Source organism: Pipistrellus kuhlii, unplaced genomic scaffold (assembly GCF_014108245.1).
Source record: "Pipistrellus kuhlii isolate mPipKuh1 unplaced genomic scaffold, mPipKuh1.p scaffold_m20_p_37, whole genome shotgun sequence".
NCBI lineage: Eukaryota > Metazoa > Chordata > Mammalia > Chiroptera > Vespertilionidae > Pipistrellus > Pipistrellus kuhlii.
Window position 1 is genome coordinate 777,955 of NW_023425537.1, and position 18,458 is coordinate 796,412.

Genomic DNA, 18,458 nt, shown 5'->3' on the forward strand with positions numbered 1-18,458 from the left:
AGCTGTGGTTGTAGGGCCAGGGACTTAGAGAATGATGCTGATGGTGGGAGATTCCAGGCTGCCCCTTTCCCCTCCCCCTCCCCTTCTCCCCACTCCTACCCCCAAAACCCTCTCCAACACATTTGATCCGCTCCCTCAGGGCATGGGACTCCGCTGTGACACACACGGTATCAGGGATGCTCCAGAGTCTGTTTCTTTGGGATTCTGTGGCTTCCGACACGATGGCAGCGGCTTGTACATGCAGAACACCCTTGGCGCTGGGCCCCAGGGCGCTGCTCTAGCCGCCCGCCCGATCCGTTCCGGGGCCTGCAGGAGCCCGAGAACCAGAGAATCTACTCTCCCCGGAGCTGCCAATCACGGCGCGGGGCGGGGCCGGCGGCGGCCACGTGTGCGCGGGAAGCAGGAAGTGACTCGGGAGCCGGCGAGCGGCGGCGGCCGATGGCCGTGGAGAGGGGGCGTGAGAGGGCAGCCCAGTGAGTCGGCTTCTCCCTCCTTCGGCGCCGGCGGGCGGGGGCCGGGGCCTCGGGGCCGGCGCGCGGGGCCTGGAAGGGCCCCCCGGAGTTTGGAGGGGAGTGCCCCGGGGCCGGAGGGGCCGGAGGGAGGCGGGGCGGCTGTGGCAGGTGGCGGAGGAGGGAGCAGGGGGCCGAGCCGGGGGGTGTGGACCCGCCTCCCCGGGCCGGTGGTTCCCCAGGACCCGCCCCGTCCAGCTTCGCACGGGGTCCCCGCAGCCCTGGGAGCCCTGGCGGCCGGGATTCCGGCTGCTCGGCGCCCCTTTCGCCGGCCCCGGAGGTCAGCGCGCCCCCTGAACTTGGCCGGGACCCTGGTGCAGGTGCCGCAGGCCCGGGGTTGTGCATATCCGACCCGCTCCCCGGGGTGAGCTACTCTGCGGACCACAGGGTCCCACAGTCCCAGCAGCCCACCCCGAGCCATCTCTGTGGACCGCCCCGTGGAGTCCGGGCTGTGTGTGCACTCAGCCTGGCCAGCATCTTGCAGCCACTCTGGGAAGCAGAGCAACCGGAGGGAGAGAGAAAAATCCCGGGTCAGCCCAGCCCTCACTCTGTGGTAGAGTGCATCCATGGGGTGGTGTTAGGCACCTTTCAAGTTGGGGTGGCCAGAGAAGACCCCCCCCTTGCCATCTAATCAAGGTTCCCGTATGGCGTCCAGCTCCCAGGGAGACTGAGCCCCGTTGTGGAAGCTGCGTTTGACACGCCCTGTCCCCACCGTGTTTCTGCTCTACCTGCTGGAGAAACAAACTCTCTGTTCCCTTGGGACTCTGTAGCCCTGCCAGCCCTCCCTGCGCAGGAGCATCGCTTCCTTAGCTCTGGGTCTTGAAGTTGTTCTAGGCCAGCGGTCGGCAAACTCAGTCCACAGAACCAAGTATCAACAGTGCAACGATTGAAATGTCTTTTGAGAGCCAAGTTTTTTTAAACTTAAATTTCTTCTAACGCCACTTCTTCAACATAGACTCGCCCAGGCCATGGTGTTTTGTGGAAGAGCCACACTCAAGGGGCCAACGAGCCGCCTGTGGCTCGCGAGCCGCAGTTTGCAGACCAGGGTTCTAGTTTCTTTTTATGTTTGGTGCAGTCGCTAGCCTGCGTTCCGTTAGACTGTGGGGGGGACAGCCTGGATCGATAGGTGCTGACTGATGTGGAGGTTGCCTGGCACCGGCTTCCTCACCAGGGCTCACCTGGACCCACTCCTTCCTGGGTTTGAATCTGGTTCTGCTGCTGAGGCCCGGGGCCTAAGGGCCCTTACACCCTCCATCAGGGTTTCCTTTCAGGGTCAGTAGAGAGAGGCGGCGTCTTGACCCAGGGTTGCGGGGCCTGGCGGCCGAGCCCAGTGGGCCGAGCACAGCCGTGTGGGAGCTGGCAGACCAGGAGGAGCTGAATGGGCCCTTTGAGAAGTGGTGGCCCTGGCCCCGATGTTTGTGTACAGAACACTGGGCCTTTCAGCACGTGGGTTTCTCCGCCTGTAACTTTCCACAGCGAGAGTCCAGAGCTGGGACTGACATCCTCAAGTCGAGAGGAGGTTCCCTGAGCGAACGCCAGAGCGGAGGGTCCTTCCCTTCCGTCCCTCGGTGGGCGTTGGCTGGGGGCCGTGTCACGTACAGCTCCCTTTCCTGGCCCTCACTGCGTGTCCTATCAAGATAAGCTTGTCCAAGGTGCCATAAATAATTCGGCAGGCGTTTTTCGGGTGCCAGAGAGCCTGACTGGTGTGTACAGGGGTGCCAACTGTGGAAAAGCATCATTCCTGTTCTTAGGCAGCAAATGATGTGAACGGTGAAGGAGGCACCAAAGCTGTGTGCAGGGACGGGAGTGGCGAGGATCGCCATGCGTGGAATCGAAGTTGGCAGTAGTGGGCAACAGAGGGCACCCTGGATGCGATGGCTGGAGGCTGGGAAAGAAGGGATTCTGGGAAGGAACCATGTGGAGAGAGACGTGGGGCAGGACCACGGGGGCTTGTCCCAGGTGCCATCAATGATTCAGTTGAACTTGTGCCCATCCAGGGCATGCTGGTGATGGCAATGCAGGCTTGAATTGTCGGTGGGCTCCTTGGAAGTCATTTGGTGGAGAATGCCCGTGGCAGGCCATGGGAGCTCCCATGGGGAGCTGTTGAAGGTTGGATCAGGGCTAAGTGGATGACTTTCTAGAAGGAACCTGGGCTACTCTTGTATTTGGAGAAGAGAGAACCGATGATTCTAATCAAGGTACACGCAGACCCAACCATGGGGCCCAGACTTCCCGGGAGCTAGATGGAAATACTTGAACCTTGATTAGATTGCAAGAGCAGGAGGGGCAGGCAGAATGGGCGGGAAGGCTGCCCTCAGACCCTCCCTTCCTCCAGCTCATAATCCACATTCTTGGAGCTTCTTCCTGGGAGCCATTTCCCAAGGTCACCCCATCTCTCCTCCCAGAGTTAGATGATTTCACAGAGGGGTGCGTGGTGGACAGGTGCATACACCAACCCAGTCAGGCCAGCCCAGGTGGAGGGGGTCAGAGCTCAGAACGCGTGCGAGTCACCACAAGGGACCGTGGGCGCCGCGGGCACTGACCCTGTCGCTCCTCTGCACACAGCCGCGTCCAGCATGCTCCGAGGCCACAGCGCCGTGTTCCAGGCCTTGCTGGGGACCCTCCTCACCTGGGGGCTGACGGCAGCCGGGGCGGCTCTCGTGTTCATCTTCTCTAGTGGGCAGGTGAGTTGTCCTGGGTGGGTTCTGGGAGGCCGTGGGACTCTCAGCAGGCTCTGGAGCACCGGCTCCCACACGCAGGTTGGCCACGCCTCCAGGCTGAGGGTGGTGCTCCTCCAGGCTGAGGGTGGTGCTCCTTCTCTCCTCTCCTGGCCTCCTTTTCCCTCCCAGCCTGGGGAGCAGGTGACCCTGCCTCACTCGCTGAGGGGGGAGGGAGGGGCCGGGCATTCAGCCTCCTGGAGCCCCTGGCCTGTTTCTGTCTGTCCTTAGTCCCTCCCAGGCTGGGGCAGTAGGTTGGGGGAGGGGCTAACTGCCCTGCTCTGTGGCCTTGAGTTATCGGGGATGATTGGAGAGACCTTGGGGGGAGGAAGGGTACCTATCCCCTCTCTCGCTCCAAATCCAGGACTCCTCATTCCCTCCAAAACTTTGGGATAAATACACTCAACCCACCTCACCCCTACCCGTTTTTTCTCAGCCTTATGCCCCTACCCACTCATGCACCCTGTATCCCCTGTACCTTCCCATCTGTCTTCCCCCCCTTACCTTCCATCCCTCCTACACTCCCACCGCTCCACACATACCCCTTTCACCTCTCCCTCATCCAGAACACACTCTGCCCCACCCCCACTCCACGTGCCCCACCCCTCTCCTCCCCAGCCCATGCCCACCTCCTGGGTCTGAATTCCTTACCCTCTTCAGCCCTCTACTCCCTCCATCCCCTGATTGCTTGATGATCCTCGAAATGGAAGGCGTGCTAAGGCGTCAGTGATCTCAGATCTCGCTAAACACGCTGTGGGGCCGATCTGGAAACCACACCGTGTCTGGGAAGTTGGCGAGCAAGTCATGGTGGTGTCAGAGACCAGTTCAGCGGGTATTGATGTCAGCGATAAGATCAGACCTCCCCCTGCGCCCCACCTCCTCCCTCCCCAGGGAGGCCTGGAGGCCTGCACACAGTCTGGCTCCCAGGTCACTGTCCGCAGATAGTGAAACATTCCAACGCCAGTCCGGCCGCCCGAGGACCCGGAGCCAGGTTACCTGACCCCTCCCGGTCCTGCGCCTGGGCCCCCGGGGCAGAGCAGCTCAGGCTGTCCCCTCTACCAGCTCCTTTTGCTTTGAGAAGCTGAGACCTGCGCACTGGGTCTCGTTGGCCATGGGTCCGAGTTCAGTGCAGCACTGTGATGAGGAGGACCTCGCAGCCCCGTGTGGCCTGGGCCAACGCTGTGGGCTCTTCAGAAGTGGGGAGCCATCCCAGAGGGGCCCCTTCCCCTTGGGAGCTGGTCAGGAGGAGGAATTGCTGAGACCTTTCCTGGTGCGGAGGCATACAGGCCATTCCCAAGACCACCCACCCGTCTGCTGACTCAGGACCCACCCGGCTCAGCATGTAGTTGTCCCCGTGGCTAACGCCCCGGGACAGGACACGCAGCGAAAGGACACTCAGCAGGCTCAGCGAGGGAAAGGCAGGCAGATTGCATTCAGTTTGACAAGGCGTCTTATACACGGAAGTCAGCGAGGAGGGAGCTGGGCGGGTGCATCGCTGCCCAGGCCTTGTCAAACAGGCTTCCTCCAATCACGAGCCTTATTGTTACTGACGCCAGCTGATGCCGTAATTGAAGGTGGAGGAGGAGAGTGGGCAGATGCAACAGGATCGGAGCGTTCTCACCCCATAAAGATGTCAAAAAATAAAAAACGATAAATACCCGTAAGCTATTGTCTTACTCTGCAAAATTCAAACTGAATGCAATCTGCTGTGCAAAAGAGCATGGACAGAGAGCTGCAGAGAGACATTTGGACCTCCTCCGACTCCCTGTGTGATCAAACAATGGGGAAAACAGGAAGAACAGCTCCTTAGGATGACAAAACAGAAGGCCTTCGGAGGAAAACCAGCAAAATGTTCAAAATATTGATTTATTAATTTTGGATTGGAAAAATACAGTACGTTCTCTTGGTGTCTGGCTGATTTCACTCTATTTCCCGGTTTCCTGGCTGCCCCTGACTGTGCACTCCATCCATATGCATTTTGTGTTCTCGTTACTGTATGATATTCTGTTGTATGAATATATCCTAATGATGCACTACCTACCCGCTTGGGTAGTTTTTAGTTTCCGGCTCTTACAAACAGCACTGCCAGGAGCGTTTCTGTACACGAGCTTGGTGACTTCGAGTGTGTGTTCCTGTTAGGCAGTGACTCAGGAATGGCATCCCCGAGTCACGTGGTCACTGCCCACGGCTGCGCCGGTGTGTACCCCCACCGGCAGCGTGTGTGCGTGCTCCTCACCAGCGCTTGTCAATGTCCATCTTTGAGGCCAGCGGCTCCCTGAAGGCTCTCAGTCGTAATTCACAGAAAGAGGCAGCACGTGGGCCAGTGCAAGCGGGCCGCCCAGAAAGAAGACTCTTGATTGGCCGTGGGGTGGAGGGGAGGGTAAACATTTCCCCCAGCTGATTTTTGGCCCATTTTATAAAGGCACTGATTCCGGTGGATTTGATCCAGGTGTGGGCCGGTCTTGATTCACGTGGCTCTCTTCGGGGTTATGGTTCCCCATCGTCCCAGGAATTATCCCTTAGAAACTGAAACGTCCTGTTTGCATTTGCAGAGGCGGATCCTGGATGGAAGTCTCGGCTTCGCTGCAGGGGTAAGTGGCCCGTTACAGGAGGAATGTAAATTGAGGCGCGTTTCCTGACATTTCTCTGCTGACGGGCTGTTCCGGTCTCTCCCCATGTGACCAGGATGCATCTCAGATGTCCGGGTGCTGGGGCTCCCTCTTATCACCAATCCGGTTTATTCCTGGTGTGTGTTTAGGGCCCCGCCTCTCTTTAGACAGCGAAAGAGCTTGTTGGGCAGCTGGCCGAGGACTAGCATTTAGGAAGGGCACTAATTAAACATCTCTTTCTCTCCTCCCCTTCCCTGGAAAAGACCTTTTGACATAGCCATTTTCAAACATGCAGAAAAGTGGAGAGAATTCTATGATGCAAGCCAGGTACCCGTCAGCCAGCTTCAGTCGTTATTAACATTTTGCTGATCTCATTTCATCTGTCTTCCCCCATCTTTCTTGGGAGGTGGAAATTGTAACAGCGAAGTAATGGCACCTGTAAATCCAGTACGCCCAGAATGCCTTGTATTTCTTTAAAAATATATTTTTATTGATTTTATAGAGGAAGGGAGCGGGAGAGAGAGAGAGAGAGAGAAACATCAACAATGAAGGAATCATTGACTGGCTGCCTCCTGCACAGCCCCTACTGGGGATCGAGCCCACAACCCAAGCAGGTGCCCTGACTGGGAATCAAACTGTGACTTCCTGGTTCATAGGTTGACACACTCAATCACTGAGCCACACCGTCCAGGCTGCCTTGTATTTTTGTAAGCACAGTCACCAAGGCTTGAACAATAATTCATTACTATTTTAACAATAATACACCCAGCCCACATCTCCTGCGAGCTGAGTCCCCAGGGAGACCTAGAGGCTGGATGAATTGGGATTCCGGTTTCTGGGCCTGAGCATACCATGGTGGTGCTGTGTGTTCCAGCCGTGTGAGTCCCATCATGAGACGTGTGACCTGCCCTTTCCCCTTTGGTTGATCGGGATGTAGTCCTTTCTCCTGTCTTAATAGTCCTGTGATCTGCAAACACTAGCCTGAGGTGGAACCCCCTCGTACCTGCCTTTCCCCCCTTGCAGAGGTCCTCTGAGTCAGCAGCTCGATTGAGGGCACGTGGAGACACGCCCGGAGTTACACAGGTGCCCCCAGAGTGTTAACAGAGTCAGATCCGGGTCCTCGGCTCCCAGTTTTGTCCTCTTTCTCAGCATTGCCTGGCCAGAGAGGCCCTGACTGACGGCTGTTGCTCCCTTCCCAGCCCCCCTTGCTCAGTCGCGCGCCCCCCCCCCCACCCCCATTTCACAAAAGAAAAACACGTCCTCGCCTGATTTCCGTGTCTCTGGGTGGCTCGGTCTCCGCACAGAAACAGGGACCCCGAGGGCTGGGGAGGAGACAGTGCGGGATGCTGTCACTGCTCGCTGCCCGCTGGTCCTGGAGCAGTTCCGCTGCCATCCTGCCCTTTGATGTGAGTCTAATCCAATTGTTGGCAGAGCGGCCCTCACGGGCAATGTCCATGATGGGCCACAATGAGATTTGGGGCTGTAACTTGGAAGGAGTTCAGAGAACAAAATGACATTATTATAACAAAATACCTACTTTCCCCATCTCCCGTTAAATAAAGGATAAGACTTTAAATAAGGGATAAGACGAAGTAAACTAGAAATAAATTGATGCCTCACTGTCTTAGAGCAATGGCTACTTAGTATTTATCCACCAGTAGAGGAACAGTTGAAAAAAAAAAAAAAAGACAAGGAAAAAGTCTCATCCAGGGAAAATGTGCATTTTCAAGCATATTTTCCTTTAATAATGGTAAATCATGTGTTACATTGTTGTTATGAATCTGTTCTCTAATGGTGGTACTGGTAACTCAATCCAGGAAATTGTCGTCTAAGCAGATAGAGCCCTCAGGCTCACAGGAAATTTAAAAAAAATGGAATTGAAATATATGTAAATATATTGGAGAGAGGTGTGATAAAGACCTCAATAATAGACTCTCTCGCCTAAAATCTGAGGTGCTCGCAGGTAAAAGTCTATGGGGAATGTAATTAAATCCAAGCCAGAGGAAATGACGCAAATTTTTTGCCTTTTGAAAAGCTCGCCTGTGCTTGGGGTGTGTGTGTGTGAGTAGAACCCGCGGACAGGAATGTAGTGTGGAACGGAAGCGCACAGCTTTGTCGTATGCATTTTTAGGGGGATCACAGCGGGACTCAGGTCCTGGTGCTGTTTAGATACAGATGCTTGGCTGGTCAAACGGTTTTGTGTAAACACACCAATATTTGTGCCCCAGAAATGATGTCCTTTGGAACTCCATAAACAAAGGTGAAAGCCTTTTAAATGTCAATCTCAGGTGAGCGACGGGGATACCTAGTATGTCAACATCCTTGCAGGGGCCACACAGACAGTCTTCATGCTTCTGCCCAGGCACCAGGGGTCCTGTTCTGCTTCACTCCTTTAGGCCAGGCACACTCTAAGGTTCTCGTGGCCAAAGACATAAAACAGCAGGAAACAAAGGACCAAAACCAGAGAGCATTTGTCTTCAGGACATGGAGGAACAGATGTGGGAGCAATAAAATGCAAACACTTAAGATGTAGCTTCCTTCAAACCATCATCAGACCGGTGTATTACTGTGTTCACTTTACTGAGTATCTAAAAAAATTTTACTTTTCTTTTTCTTCTCCAGTCCTTACCTGAGAGAGGAGAGAAAGAGAGAGAGAGAGAGAGACAGACAGACAGACAGACAGACATCGATGTGAAAGAGAAACCTCAGTTGTCTCCCACGTGTGCCCTGATCGGGGATTGAACCCGCAACCTTCTGGTGTATGAGATGATGCTCCAACCAAATGAGCCACCCGGCCAGGGCTAAAACAGTTTTACTTTTGATTTTTAAAGTACTTGGGGGTGGGGGGTGGGGGTGGGGATTCTGAAAGTTATTTATGTGTTTTAAAAAAATCAGAATAGGAGTAATTTCTTTTTCTAAAATTGACCCTGAATGTGAGCTCTCTGCACAGAGGCGCCCCTGCAGGCCACCGGAAGTACAGAGGAGAGGCGGAGCGCCTTGTGGAGGCAGCGGGGTGAGGTGGACTCAGGACCCCTCAGAGGCCCTGGCGATGGGCGTGGTTCTCACAGATGCTTCCCGAGCTCGGGAAAGGCGGCGGGGCCAGGTGGCCCGAGCTGTGAGGACTGCGTGTGTTCATCATGGGATCATGTGTGTTTAATGTAGCTGACCTGTGGGGCAGAACAGCGGTTCTCAACCGGGGGCCATGTTGCTCCCCAGGGGACGGTTGGCGTGTTGGGTTGTCACAACTGGCGTCTAGTGGGTAGAGGCCAGGAATGCTGCTGCACACCCCACGGTACACAGCCCCCTCCCCCTCCCCCCCCAAAGAATCACCCAGCTCCTAGTGTGAGTGTGCCAAGCTGAGCAGCCCTGGTCTAGAGCATTCTGATGTGTCATCTCCAGTCAGTGTGGCACGTCTAAAAATTCAGGTGTTTTTCACGTTTAAAAGAAGAAGAAAGCCCCTCGCTTCCCAGAAGTCAGCAGTGTTCCCCAAGCGTGCTCCTTGGAGAGTTTTTATTGTTCTCTTACAGAGCGTCAGGGCAGCCCACCGGGCCATGGTGTCCGGGTCCGAAGGACTCTGCATCCCCAAGACGCCTCGAGTACACGTCTCAGAAAAGCCTCCAGCAGTACATGTCTCAGAAAAGTGAAAACCAGCCATCCGTCAGTTGCCTGGGGTCCCTTGGCACCTTGCACAGGGGTGACATGCTTCTAGGGTCAGTTGTGCATACAGTTATGTATGTGTCGAATGTGCATGGACATATCTGTCTAATACGATGCTGCGGTGACATTTGCACAATATTGAACTGTGCCCTGAAGCAAGGGTTTCTGTAAGAGAAATTCCTGGCATAAGCGTCCTGTGCATTTGAAACGGGCTTCACAACATGCTTTACAGTTTGTTTGCTTTTCGCATTAGCAGGATCTTGGGAGCGTGACCAGTCCTCCTTAAATGACTGTTCTTCAAAGCCATTTGCTTGTTTGTCTCCTGACTCCTTAAATCACGGTTCAAGCCTCTAGTAATCACTATCTTTTCCTTCCCAGTGCCCGGGCCTGGCCTGGATGTTTGCCTGAGGCCTGGAATCAGTGGGGAGGGATGCTGCCATTAGACACAAGAGGATGGTCATTATTTCCCATTAGAGTCCCCCAGCAACGCAGCCTGAAAGCCGGAGGAGGCTTTAATGACGAAGAAAGCTAATATTGTTTGTCGCGTCCTCCCTACGGACAAGGTGCTCCGGCAAGCACTGAGATCATCTCATTTAATGTTCCCAACGGCCCTGTGAGGCGCGTACCAGGGGTGATTATGTACCCCCATTCTGCAGATGGGGAAACCGAGGCACAGTGACTATTAATAAACCAGAGGCCCGTTGCAGGAAGATTCCTGCAATAGGGCTTCCTGCTGTGGTCACTGCCCCGCCTGCTTTCCTCCCTTCTCCCCAGATCCGGCCCCACCTGCTTCCCTTCCTTCTCCCCCACCCAGCTTGCTTGTTTCTCTGAAGCTTCGCTCCCTTCTACAGCACTTAGCTTCTTTCTACACTGTCTTCAGCCTTGCGCTCTGGCCTAGATATGCAAATTAATCGTCATCTTGGATTAATTTGTATACTCACCCTGTTTGGCTGGTAGGCAGGGCTTGTGGGCATAGCGAAGGTGCGGTCAGTTTGCATGTTTCTCTTTTATTAGGTAGGATGGATGGTTCAGGATTACATGGTGAGCAGAGCTGGGATTTCAACCCACAGTCTCACTGTAGAGCTCCCCCTTCTTAAAAAAATAAAAAAAAATATTTTATTGAGTTTTTACAGAGAGGAAGGGAGAGAGACAGAGAGTTAGAAACATCGATGAGAGAGAATCATCGATCAGCTGCCTCTTGCACACTCCCTTCTGGGGAGTGCCCGCAACCAAGATGCATGCCCTTGACCGGAATTGAACCTGGGACCTTTCAGTCCACAGGCTGATGCTCTATCCGCTGAGCCAAACCGGTTTCGCTAAAAATTAAAAAAAAAAAATTGATTTCAGAGAGGAAGGGAGAGGGAGAGAGAGAAACATCAATGATGAGAGAGAATTATTGATTGGCTGCCTCCTGCATGCCCTATTCTGGGGATCCAGCTCGCAACCCGGACATGTGCCCTGACCCGTAATCAAACCGTGAGCTCCTGGTTTATAGGTTGATGCTGAACCACTGAGCCAGGCTGGCTGGGCCTGATGGAGGTCTTGAATGTGAGGTCTTTTGCTTTTGGAACACACTGCCATGGGCCGGGCCTCAGCCAGAGTGCCAGGACGGTGGGGAAGGCGTGTGCTAAGCTGCTTCTCTGTTTCCGAGCCGGGATTTTCTTCTTTGTAAGGTGGAGAGAGGAAAGGGCCCCGAGGTCACTGCCCAGGGCCCCCTGGATTCTACTCTCTGCACATTTCTTGTTCTGCATGGGGGTGCAGTGGCCTGGGAGGTGCTAATTGTGTGTTTTTGGGCAAGGCTGCCCTCTCAGTGGGCCCTCAGTGCGGGAGTGGGGAGGTGGACCAGGTTAGCTCAGTGGGGCCTACAGCTGCCCGTCCCAGGGCTGTCACGTGACAAGCTCAGTGTGGCCGGGTGCGTGGGGGCCGTGTGGGGAAGGGCCCTTCTCCAGGCCGCGTCTGTCTCAGCCTTGCCCCTTGCCCCGGGCACAGTGGTGAAGGGGCACCTGCCACTCCCGCCACCTTTGCTTCCTGCATGGCGATGCGCAAAGACACTGACACCTGAAATGCTCTGTGATCGAGGCTGGAACCTGTAAGGCTCGTGTGCTGAGGCCCTTCATTTGTGCAGGCCTCGATGGCCAGTTCCCGTGGGAGGCTGTCTCAGCTAACGTGAATGTCCTCCGGCCGCGCCAGGCGTGGGCAGGGGACACGCCCAGCGCTCCTGGCACCCCAACACCGGTGGCTCTCATGAGCACAGGAGTGGCATGGTGACAGCTCTGTCCCCTGGCAGCGTGGGCCAGTGCGACAGGGACCTTCCCTCCACGCGCGTCCTGACCACGGGCTCCGCACTGGGTGGAAGGCAGTCTTGTTGCACGACGGGGTGGCGAGGGAGAGAGGGAGGTAGGAGAAAGGGACGAAAACCATGCAGGAGGGAGACGGATGATGATGATTTTATTATTGTATTTTTCTTTCCAATTTCATGCTTCAGATTTCCAATGTCATTATGCACCGTGCAGGGGCAGGAAATGACACAGCTCACCCTCTGTCCCCACTGATGGAAAAACAGCATTTGTCTTGGCGGAACCGCTGGCCTGTGTTCTCTTGTCTCCTCTGACCATCCGGGGTGGTGTGGCCCCGAGGCCTGCCCTGAGGCCCAGGGACGGTCCTTCCTTTCCCCGGGCATCCTCAGGCTACCTTCACCCCCCTCCCTTCCGCCCCCAGGCTGGAGACCCTCCTCCCCCTCCTTCCCTCTGCCTTCCTCCCAGGCCTGGCCTCCATGAGGATCAGACCTCGGCATTCCCCTTGGGGAGGTCTGCTCCTCCTCCCTGCCCCATTTCCCTGAAGGAGAAAAAGGCGGGAGGTCTGTAGAAGAGCAGGAGGTTGCAAAGGGCCTAGAGATTAACTAGTCAGACTTGAAAGCCCCACCATCACAGTCACCTCTCTCTGTAGGTTGACGTTTAATAGATATGCTTTTAAGATGATTGGCACATTTTCCTTCCTTCCTTCCTTCCTTCCTTCCTTCCTTCCTTCCTTCCTTCCTTCCGTCCGTCCGTCCGTCCATGAGAACCTGCTGTGTGCCAGGCGCCGTGTGAGTACCGAGGATTTGGAGCCGCTTTCAGTCCAATCTGGACACGAGGTGGGCACCTCACCAGTGTGCACTTCTGGCCCACCACCTGTTTTCTGCAAATGCAGTAGGTTCTCATCATCCGCAGTTCCATTTTCCACGGTTTTAGTCAACCGCAGCTCGAAAATGTTACATGGAAAATTCCAGAAGTAAACAATTTCATCAGTTTTACATTGCACGCCGTTCTGAGTAACGTGATGAAATCTCGCATTCAGCTCCATCCTGCTTGGGACGTGGGTCCCCCCCTTTGTCTGGGATCTCCCCGCTGTAGACGCTCCCTGCCTGTCCGTCACTGAGTGGCCGGCCGCCTGGGTGCTCCGATCGACTGTCTATCATGGCGTCGCAGTGCTTGTGTGCGAGTAATCTCTGTTTTACCCAGTCACGGCCCCGAAGCACAGGCTAGTGATGGTGGCGCTCAGATATGCCAAAGAGAAGCCGGAAAGTGCTTCCTCTCCTCCCGGAGAGGAAAGTTCTGGGCTTCCTAAGGAAAGGACACGATTGGATGCTGAGATCGGCAGTGAGAACGAGTCTTCATCCGTGAAATTGTGAGGAGCTTTGGGTGGGTTTTGCAGGCTCAGCTCAAACGGCAGACGTTCCAGCCACAGGGCTTGGGAAGTGCTTAGTTAAGGTGGAAAAGTTTGTGGACCAAGACGTGAACAGAAGACATGTTCAATGATGGCCACGTGCCGCACCAGAGAGCACGGAGCCTCTGAAGACATCAACAGGGGTCCCCCTGAACCGAGGGACACATTCACGTAACTTTTATGCCAGCATATTGTTATAATCGTCCCATTTTATTAGTAGTTACTATTGCTCATCTCCTCCTGTGCCTGATTTACAAGTTAAACTTTATTATAGGTTTGTACATGTAGGAAAAAACATAGTGTGTCCGCTGGGGGTCTTGGGTGTATCCCTGTGGGTGAGGGCTGCCTGCAAAGCTCTAGTTCAGTGGCTTGTACACAGGGAGGGAGAAGAACCAGGGATCAAAGCTTTGTCCCCGGCTGGAGTGGCTCAGTGGCTGAGTGTTGACCTCTGAACGAGGCGGTCTCAGTTTGGTTCCCAGTCAGGGCACATGCCCGGGTTGTGGGCTCCATCCCCAGTGTGAGGTGTGCAGGAGGCAGTCCCATCGATGATTCTCTCTCATCATTGATGTTTCTCTCTCTCTCTCTCCCTTCCTCTCTGAAATCAGTAAAAATATATTTAAAAAAAAAATCTTTGTCAAAGGTCTATGCAGTTTTAGAAATGGCCAAATGTGTGTTCTGTTCGCAGAATAGCCATATTTTTTCCTGGGAGAGGGCCTGCCCAGAATGTGGGAGCAGGGAGAGCATTGTCTTCAGGCCAATTCAGTGAGCACCTACTGTGTACAAGACATTGTGGGGGGTATGCAAAGAAGAAAGGGAGCTTGAGGTAGGGCCTTCACCTGTAATCATGAGACGGGTCAGCAGGTGGTTGTAAGAAGGTGATGGGCCATATGATGGATGAAGGCCGCGCTGTGTTCCGGGATGGACTCCTTTGTCTGACCTGGCCGTGGAGTGTAGGGCAGCAGGGGCCCCAGGGGTCCTCTTGCACCCTCCCCCACCCCTCTCGGTGGCAGGCACTGCTTTAGACACCGAGCTAAAACGCTGTAAACAACGAACAGAGGTTCCTGTCCTCGAGGGACTGCCATTCTAGCAGAGAGTCACATGATAAGCAACCTGTACAATAAAACACACAGCATGTCAGACAGAGGTAAGTGTGATGGAGAACCATAAAGGGATGGAGGAGGAGAGAGAGTGTCCTGTCAGGGGTGGGAGTTCTGGGTATTGCAATCTTAAGAGGAGTCACTCAGTAAAGATGCTAGGAAGGCACTCTTGACATGTGGAATGCTGACAATACTTACTTTTTATTTTTATATAGTGAACAAATAAACATAGATGGATGAATGGGTGGACATGGATGGATGAATGGAGATGGATGGATGATGGATGGGTAGATATGGATGGATGGGTGAGTGGATGAATAGATACGGATGTATGGAAGGATGGATATGGATGAATGGATATAGGTGGATGAATGGAAATGGATGAATTGATATGGTGGATGGATGGATAGATATGGATGGATGAATGGAGATGGATGGATAGATATGGATGGATGAGTATAGTTGGATGGGTGGATATGAGTGGATGTATAGATGGTTGATATGGATGGATGGATGATGGGTGGAAGGATATGGATGGATAGATGTAAATGTATGAATAGAGATGGAAGGATGGATTTGGATGGATGGATGGAGATGGATGGATGGATAGATATGGATGGATGAGTATAGTTGGATGGGTGGATATGAGTGGATGGATAGATGGTTGATATGGATGGATGGATGATGGATGGAAGGATATAGATGGATGGATGTAAATGTATGAATAGAGATGGAAGGATGGATTTGGATGGATGGATGGATAGATATGGATGGATGAGTATAGTTGGATGGGTGGATATGAGTGGATGGATAGATGGTTGATATGGATAGATGGATGGATGGATGATAGGTGGAAGGATATGGATGGATGGATGTAAATGTATGAATAGAGATGGATGGATGGATATGGATGGATGGTGGGTGGAAGGATATATTTGATGGAAGGAAGAGGAGGATGAGTTCTACTCTATAAGTCTGTGCTTTCTCTGAGAGCCTTAGTACACCTAAATATTTTCACATTCCCCTCCCCCTCAGCAAACAGGCAGCCAGAAAGCTCTCCCCCTCCAGTCCATAGGAAGTTGGCCCTTCTGGTCCTCCCAATGAAGGAAGGAACTAATTGAATGTAAGCTCGTTACATCCCTGAAGCATAATTTTCCCAATTATGATGAACTTCTCAGGATGTGGTCATGCCAGGAAATGTCTCAATCTGTCAGCGGCCGGGGTGAGCCAAGGGCAGGGGCATTGGGCACCCAGGGGCGGAGCCTTTTTCTGGTGCATCCCCTGCTCTGCTGTTCTGATGAGCCCTGGAGCACCTTGCCTGGGTTTGATCCCGGTTTCTCAGCTGATTAGTTGGGTGAGCAGGGGCTCGTTATGTAGACTGTGTAAGCCTCAGTTTCCTCATCTGTAAAGTGGAGGTAATTGTCTCCTTTTCAGAGTTGTTGTGTAGACGAATAAGTAAGTCTATTTGGAGCATTTAGCATAGTGGTTGGCACTTAGTAAATGCCGATACATCTTTTTTCTTTCAACTATCTTTTCATTGATTTCAGAGAGGAAGGGAGATGGAGAGAGAAAAAATATCAGTGATGAGAGAGAATCATTGATCTGCTGCCTCCTGCACGCCCCACACTGGGAATTGAGCCCGCAACCCCGGGCATGTGCCTTTGACCAGGAATTGAATCTGGGACCCTTCAGTCCGCAGGCTGATGCTCTATCCACTGAGCCAGACCAGCCAGGGCCCCTGATACACCTTTATTATTCTCTGACATCAAGGGAAATATGGTGTAGGTCACATGAGGACTTTGGGGTTTGTGTAGGTCAGTGAACTTATAGTTTTAGATCCCTCTCCTCCCCAATTGATAAGCTTTTCCACATGACCTTCTAGGTACTTCCTTGTTTATGTCTAATTTATAAACAAATGGAATCGCACCGCACATCATGCTTGCAAATGTGTCCCTTTCCTTCCTAGGTCCTGAACTCTTTCTTATTTGGTGGCTGCGTGGCACTTCATCTCACAAACTGGCCACAATACTGGTTTTTACTTTACTTGAGGTGGCACTGTGGGCCGCGCCAGCACAGCCAAGAGTTCGGCGAGCCTGAGGGAGGGCGGTGAAGGATGAAGAAAGAGACAGACAGGAGAATAAGCTGGGTCTAGGTGGATCTTCTGTGCCTGGCAGAGGCCACAGAACAGATCCAGGCTGCAAAGCTAATGCTTTATTTATAGTCAGGGGCAAACAAGGCAATTTACAATGTTCTTCTAAGTTTCACCTGTTTTGGCAGCACTTGCTGCCCCTCCCACGGCACATTAGCTACCCAGGAAAGATCTGGGGAGCAGTCACAAGATCAAGCTTAATTATGCTTAGAGGGCTGTGCCGTCCAAGCTGGGACTTGTTTGCGACTTTGCCAGCAGATCAATCCGAGGCTTAACCCTATAACCGCTCCCTACAGCTCTGGGTCACACTGAGCCGCACTGTGACTGGGATGCTTTCCACTAACGACTTCTTGGGCACTTAAGTTGGGCTCTGTATTTGGAATCGGCTATTTTTATCAGGGTAAGAGGTACCTGATAGATTCTAGAAAGAACAAATGTTCATAAAAGGTTTATACAGGAAAAAAGAAAAAGGGCCCCTCCACCCCCATGGTCCCATCCTCTATTCTAGAAGCATCCCATTTGTCCGTTTATTGAGAAAATTTCCTCCACATTTCTAAATAAGTTTATTCTGCAATCCCTTGATTTGGAAACCGGTGCCCTTTGGCTCTAGCGAGTGCTGTTTTATGTCCCTTTAATGGTCTCCCCCACGGACCCGCTGTGTTCTCTTTATTAGACTTATTAGTTGGCTCCCGGACTTCCTGGCCCGAGTCTCTCATTTTCCTCCCTTTTCGCTTGTTATTTCATAATCTCTCCGCTGTTTAGTTCTGCCTGGTGGGAAATGGCATTGCTTTAACTCCATAAAAAGAGCCAAGGTTTCTTTTCTTTGTTGTTTTTATGGTTTCAGTTTTTGAAAAGGCTTGTTTTCCCTGTTTCCCCCCTCCAGCATTCTGGCCTTTTCCATACATTTATTCCATGCATCCCTATCCCTCTCACATTAATAACTGTTTTTTGTTTTATTTTTCTTTATAAGCGTTCCCTCCCCGAATTCCTGGGGTTCCTTCCGAAACCCTTCATTTTTCCTGTTGGTTATTTTCTCTCATAGCATTTGCTCTAATACCAGTGAGAAGCTAGAGACGGTTAGCATCTGGCATTTATAGAGTCTTCAGGCCAGTGTTTGTGCTAAGTATTGTATATGCACCCTGTCCCTGTAAGGACTCTAGGAAGTGAGCACCACCTTGGGAAGGCCAGAAGGTCAAGAGCAGGGACTCACGAGCCACCCTGGCTGGGATTGGTTCTGGGCTCTGCCGCTTACTAACTGCATGGCTTAGTGAATTACCTAACCGCTCTGTGCCTCAGTTTCCCCATAAGTGAAGTAGGGGTAACATACCTGACCCTTAATGTTAGAAGGATTAAGGAAGTTTTGGTACATGGCCAGTCTTTATGTAAAGGTTATTATTGTTACTAACTTCAATTTTACGTATGAGTGCCCCTGTTCCTATTATTATTCCCATTTTCCTTATGAAGAAACTAGAGGCCCGGTGCACGGATTCATGCACCGGTGGGGTCCCTCGGCCTGGCCTGTGGGATTGGGTTGAAACCGGCTCTCCAATGTCCTCCAAGGGGTCCAGGATTGCGAGGCTTGGGGACCCCACCGGTGTACGATTGGGACCGGGAAGGGGCCACAGGAGGGCTCCAGGGCATGTCTGGTCCATCTCACTCAGTTCAGATCCGCAGGGCCCCAGCAGCATGCTAACCTACCAGTTGGAGCATCTGCCCCCTGGTGGTCAGTGCACATCATAGTGAGCAATTGAACAGCCTTAGCATATCATTAGCATATTACACTTTGATTGGTTGAACAGCCCACCAGACGACCAGACACTTAACATATTATGCTTTTATTATATAGGATAACAGCCATGGAGAGATGATTCTCTCACTCAGGGTCTCCTGCTGGGAGCCTGAAGTGGGGGAGCTTAGATCTGATGTCTGCTACCAATTGTGATGTGTCACCATGGAGCCACTCTGGCCCGGCTGCAGTTCCTTGTTGAGATTCTGTCCCATCACTCTGACCTCTT

The 18,458-nt window shown here is 52.9% G+C and overlaps 1 protein-coding gene across 4 annotated transcripts in view; it reads left to right on the plus strand.

The window, feature by feature from the left end:
- The first annotated feature begins 347 nt into the window (after positions 1-347).
- SLC39A11 (solute carrier family 39 member 11) overlaps positions 348-18,458 on the plus strand; it is a 142,835-nt gene continuing 124,724 nt past the window's right edge. For 2 of the 4 annotated variants that reach the window (XM_036407644.2, XM_036407648.2), the window contains exons 1-3: positions 348-473; positions 3,075-3,193; positions 5,779-5,817. In XM_036407644.2, the coding sequence (XP_036263537.1) occupies positions 3,086-3,193; positions 5,779-5,817 (147 nt within the window). In that variant the 5' untranslated portion in view covers positions 348-473; positions 3,075-3,085. The remainder of the gene's footprint in view (positions 474-3,074; positions 3,194-5,778; positions 5,818-18,458) is intronic. The other 2 variants (XM_036407645.2, XM_036407647.2) reach the window with 2 other exon arrangements.